The sequence below is a fragment of the Triticum urartu genome, chromosome 5A, assembly GCF_056163025.1.
Source record: "Triticum urartu cultivar PI428250 chromosome 5A, HENAU_Tu73, whole genome shotgun sequence".
Classification (NCBI taxonomy): domain Eukaryota; kingdom Viridiplantae; phylum Streptophyta; class Magnoliopsida; order Poales; family Poaceae; genus Triticum; species Triticum urartu.
Window position 1 is genome coordinate 627,392,954 of NC_141877.1, and position 5,819 is coordinate 627,398,772.

At 46.1% G+C, this 5,819-nt stretch overlaps 1 protein-coding gene across 1 annotated transcript; it reads left to right on the top strand.

Moving 5' to 3' along the window:
- The first annotated feature begins 4,057 nt into the window (after positions 1-4,057).
- LOC147973533 (zinc finger protein ZAT7-like) lies at positions 4,058-5,329 on the top strand. Its single transcript, XM_087525032.1, has one exon. It carries the CDS (start codon positions 4,261-4,263, stop codon positions 4,759-4,761), a length of 501 nt encoding a protein of 166 aa, XP_087381158.1. The 5' UTR covers positions 4,058-4,260; the 3' UTR covers positions 4,762-5,329.
- The last annotated feature ends 490 nt before the right edge of the window (positions 5,330-5,819 follow it).

Genomic DNA, 5,819 nt, shown 5'->3' on the forward strand with positions numbered 1-5,819 from the left:
TTTCTTTTATAAACTAAACTAGTGATAAAACAAGAAACTAAAAGACTCGATTGCAAGATCTAAAGATATACCTTCAAGCGCTAACCTCCCCGGCAACGGCGCCAGAAAAGTGTTTGATGTCTACTACACACCTTCTTCTTGTAGACGTTGTTGGGCCTCCAAGTGCAGAGGTTTGTAGGACAGTAGCAAATTTCCCTCAAGTGGATGACCTAAGGTTTATCAATCCGTAGGAGGCGTAGGATGAAGATGGTCTCTCTCAAGCAACCATGCACCAAATAACAAAGAGTCTCATGTGTCCCCAACACACCCAATACAATGGTAAATTGTATAGGTGCACTAGTTCGGCGAAGAGATGGTGATACAAGTGCAATATGGATAGTTGATAATAGTTTTTGTAATCTGAAAATATAAAAACAGCAAGGTAGCAAGTGATAAAAGTGAGCGTAAACGATATTGCAATGCGTTGAAACAAGGCCTAGGGTTCATACTTTCGCTAGTGTAAGTTCCCTCAACAATACTAACATAATTGGATCACATAATCCCTCAACATGCAACAAAGAGTCACTCCAAAGTCACTAATAGCGGAGAACGAACGAAGAGATTATGGTAGGGTACGAAACCACCTCAAAGTTATTCTTTCCAATCAATCCGTTAGGCTATTCCTATAAGTGACACAAACAGCCCTAGAGTTCGTACTAGAATAACACCTTAAGACACAAATCAACCAAAACCCTAATGTCACCTAGATACTCCATTGTCACCTCAAGTATCCGTGGGTATGATTATACGATATGCATCACACAATCTCAGATTCATCTATTCAACCAACACATAGGACCTCAAAGAGTGCCCCAAAGTTCTACCGGAGAATCATGACGAAAACGTGTGCCAACCCCTATGCATAGGTTCATGGACGGAACCCGCAAGTTGATCACCAAAACATACATCAAGTGAATCACGTGGTACCCCATTGTCACCACAGATACGCACGACAAGACATACATCAAGTGTTCTCAAATCTTTAAAGACTCAATCTGATAAGGTTACTTCAAAGGGGAAACTCAATTCATTACAAGAGAGTATAGGGGGGAAGAAACATCATAGGATCCAAATATAATAGCAAAGCTCGCGATACATCAAGATCGTATCACCTCAAGAACACGAGAGAGAGAGAGATCAAACACATAGCTACTGGTACATACCCTCAGCCCCGAGGGAGAACTACTCCCTCCTGTCATGGAGAACACCGGGATGATGAAGATGGCCACCGGAGAGGGATTGCTCCCTCCGGCAGGGTGCCGGAACGGGTCTAGATTGGCTTTCGGTGGCTACGGAGGCTTCTGGCGGCGGAACTCCCGATCTATTGTTCGTTCTGGAAGTTTTAGGGTATATGGAGTTATATAGGCAGAAGAAGCACGTCAGGGGAGCCACGAGGGCCCCACGAGACAGGGGGCGCGCCCTAGGGGGGGCGCGCCAAACCCTCGTGAGCTCCTCCTTCCTTCCTTGACGTGGGGTCCAAGTCCATCGGGTGGCTTTCGTTCCAAAAATAACTTCTCTAGTTGATTTCGTTCTGTTTCGACTCCGTCTGATATTCCTTTTCTTTAAAACACTGAAATAGGCATAAAACAGCAAATCTGTGCTGGGCCTCCGGTTAATAGGTTAGTCCCAAAAAATATAAAAGTGGAAAATAAAGCCCAATATTGCCCAAAACAGTAGATAATATAGCATAGAGCAATCAAAAATTATAGATACGTTGGAGACGTATCAATATAATATTTTTGGTATTTGTGGTATAAAGATTCAAAGTAAAAAGTAAAGGCAAAGTTAAAGTGATGGAGATTTATATGATGAGAATAGACCCGGGGGCCATATTCACCAATGGATTCTCTCAAGAGCATAAGTATTCTACGGTGGGTGAACAAATTACTGTTGAGCAATTGACAGAATTGAGCATAGTTATGAGAATATCTAGGCATGATCATGTATATATGCATCACGTCCGTGACAAGTAGACCGAAACGATTCTGCATCTACTACTATTACTCCACTCATCGACCGCTATCCAGCATGCATCTGGAGTATTAAGTTAAAAACAGAGTAACGCCTTAAGCAAGATGACATGCTGTAGAGAGATAAATTCATGCAATATGAAATAAACCCCATCTTGTTATCCTCGATGGCAACGATACAATACGTGCCTTGCTGCCCCTTCTGTCACTAGGAAAGGACACCGCAAGATCGAACCCAAAGCTAAGCACTTCTCCCATGGCAAGAACTACCAATCAAGTTGGCCAAACCAAACGGATAATTCGAAGAGACTTGCAAACATAACCAATCATACATAAAAGAATTCAGAGAAGATTCAAATATTATTCATATATAGAGTTGATCATAAACCCACAATTCATCGGTCTCAACAAACACACCGCAAAAAGAAGATTACATCGAATAGATCTCCACGAGAGAGGGGGAGAACTTTGTATTGAGATCCAAAAAGAGAGAAGAAGCCATCTAGCTACTAACGATGGACCCGAAGGTCTGAGGTAAACTACTCACACTTCATCGAAGAGGCTATGATGATGTAGAAGCCCTCCGTGATGACGGCCCTCTCCGGCGGAGCTCCGGAATAGGCCCCAAGATGGAATCTCGTGGATACAGAAAGTTGCGGCGGTGGAATTAGGTTTTTGGCTCTGTATCTGTTCGTCCGGGGGCAGTGGCGGAGGCAGGGGGACCAGCAGGGGCCCTGCCCCCCCTAACAATATGAATGTAGTGCTAATTAGTTGATGAACAGTGCAAAAACCAGTGATTATCTACTGTTAAAAGCCTATATTTCATTGGTTTGGCCCTCCCCAGCCCGTTTTAACAGCCTTCGGCCCTAGTGATATAAATTTCCTGGCTCCGCCACTGTTTGGGGGTATGTAGGTATATATAGGAGAAAGGAGTACGTCGGTGGAGCACCGAGGGGCCCACGAGGCAGGGGGCGCGCCCTAGGGGGGCGCCCCCCACCCTCGTGACCGCCTCTCTGATGCCTTGGCGTAGGGTCCAAGTCTCCTGGATCACGTTCGTGAGAAAATCACGTTTCCGAAGGTTTCATTCCGTTTGAACTCCGTTTGATATTCCGTTTTTTCGAAACACTGAAATAGGCAAAAAAAACAGCAATTCTGGGCTGGGCCTCCGGTTAATAGGTTAGTCCCAAAAATAATATAAAAATAAAGCTCAATATAGTCCAAAATAATAAATAATATAACATGGAGCAATCAAAAATTATAAATACGTTAAAGACGTATCACCCACCGTCCCGGCGGCCAAGCAGCGGCGCGCCGCCACGCGTCTTGTGGCATGACAGCTGACGCCACTCCGCACCACACGTTTGTCTACGGTCGGCCACGCAACGCACACGCCCAAAACAATGTTGTATTTGGATCGAGCTCGATCCCATCCGTTACGTCGTGAACGTCATGATGGCTTCCAACGATTGGTGGACAGACGCCTGAGGTAGGCCAGCCCGCTACCCACTTGGCACACACGTAAGGCTAGTCATCTTCTATATCTAAATAGCTAGTCTTCACTAAGATATTTTTCTCAACATGCAAGCATACCACCTCATCATTCAACATGCATAGAAAAAGGCTCACCTCAACATGCAACTATGCATACTAAAAATCCACTTTGAAATGCAAACATGCATGCATGTACAATGCCATTCTATTATGCTATTTACATTTAATTTTGATATACTTTCGTCAATTATTTTTTCAAATATTCATGTTCCATAACTAAAACCTTATTGAAATATTACAAAATATTCCCGCAACAACGTGCGGGGCATCATCTAGTAGTGGGAGTAATTTAGGTAGTAACATAGCACACTTTGAGAAATTTTTGCTTATGTGACATGTAGTTAATGAGAAGTGGTAACATAATATGTTACTGTAACATAGCGTTTCCCAAGACAAGATGAGTCTACAAGTCATTAAATGAAGCTATATATGACACTACTAGTATGTTACTTTGCACTATGAAAATAGTAAATTAGACTAGTGTCATATGTATGACACTGGTACTAAGTTACTCCCCACTGTGACCAGTCTAAGCTCCCTCGGCAGCAACGCGCACGCCACCACAAATATATAAGTGCGGCCGTCAGCCCTGTCGATCCATCCATGATCCATCCATTCTTCCTATTGAGTTCTCACAAGAACTACAACAACACGAGAGAGCATCAATCTAAATCAACAGATCAAGACAAGCAGCGAATCCATGGGAGCGGGGATGAAGCGCGCCAGGGAGGAGCCAGTTGTGTCGCTGGCGCTGTCCCTCAGCACAGAGTCATCGACGACATCCACCGCGACGTCGGACAACTCGACCGGTGCACCGGCGACAAGGAAGAGGGTGCGGCGGGGGAGGGTGGTGGTGGCGTCGGGGCAGAGGGAGTTCGTGTGCAAGACATGTGGCCGGGTGTTCGAGACGTTCCAGGCGCTGGGCGGGCACCGGACAAGCCACCTCTGTGGCCGCCACGGGCTGGAGCTCGGCGTCGCCGTCGCCAGGGCCATCAGGGAGCAGCAAAGGCGCGAGGACAAGCAGCAACACGATTGCCACATCCGCGGGCTGGGCTTCGAGACAGGCCAGGCTCTCGGCGGCCACATGCGGTGGCACCGCGAGGAGATGGCGCTCGACCGGTGGGTCACGCTGTCGGATCAAGAGGCGGGGCACCAGACCGCCGCCGACCGGCTGCCGGTCTTGTTCGAGCTATTCGTCTAGTCTGCTAGTTGGCAGATAGGCTCATTATCGTTCAACGTTGTATAGAGTATGTTTTCCCTGGTTAGCGTTCCCGTTTGCTTTGGATCGGTACCTTTTTTAATCGATGGACGGGAGATTTACATGCAATTTTTTTACATGCACTTGTAATCTTGTATACATAATGAATACACATTCATTTGTTCTAAATGCAATTGACATAGTCTTGCATTCAGATTGTTCTCCATGCAGAGGCCGGGGGATATCCTCCTTTTCAAACAAAAAAATGTAGATGTGATAAGTCCAGTATGAAGCCTTCGTTCGTAAAATCCTGCAATATAAACTACCTTCAGAACTTGAGAACGTCTCAACATTGACAGTATACTTATTCGCTTGCTCATCGGAGTTGAGCATGAGGGAGCGGATCCTTGCAGAGCGACGAGGGGACCGAGGGGAACACCGATGCAGTTGCGCGGTCTCCTGTATCCCCTTCTTCCTCCTCGGTCTCACTTCATCGTCGTCCAGCACAATTGGCATGTCCTGCATCCCCGGTGATGACAGCGCCATCACCACCACTACCGCATCCACCTTGGGCCAGGAGGTGCCTGAACTCAAGATCTGTGTATTGCCAACTTTCATTGTTGGACCGAATTTGTAGATTCCGCCTCCTCCGCAGCCCAAAGCACGATTTGTACCGGATATTTTGTCCTGGCTGTAGGAAACAATCACGCCTCCTCCAGATCAGCCAACTCCCTTGTCACCACCATCGCCATCTGGCCAACTTCAGGCGTCCCCCCCAATCTCTTCGCCATGCGTGCCTCCCATTCCGCCATCAAGACCAAGATGGATAAGATATCTTCCTGATCTATCTACAGGTAATGAATGCTCAATGAATTCCAACATATCGAATCGTTCTCATTGCTCCCTTGCAAGCGTGCATCTAAACAGAAGATCTTGAATGTCTTTTGCCCCTTGGTAATAAATAGGACAAGAAAAAATGGATCCAACATGTCTATTTGCTAGTATAGCTTTAAGAGGCACTATTCCACGCAGAATCCTCCAACACAAAATCTGAATTTTAT

What these genes read in the sequence shown, in the direction of transcription:
- LOC147973533 (XM_087525032.1), top strand. Translation starts at nt 4,261, where the DNA reads ATGGGAGCGGGGATGAAGCGCGCCAGGGAGGAGCCAGTTGTGTCGCTG.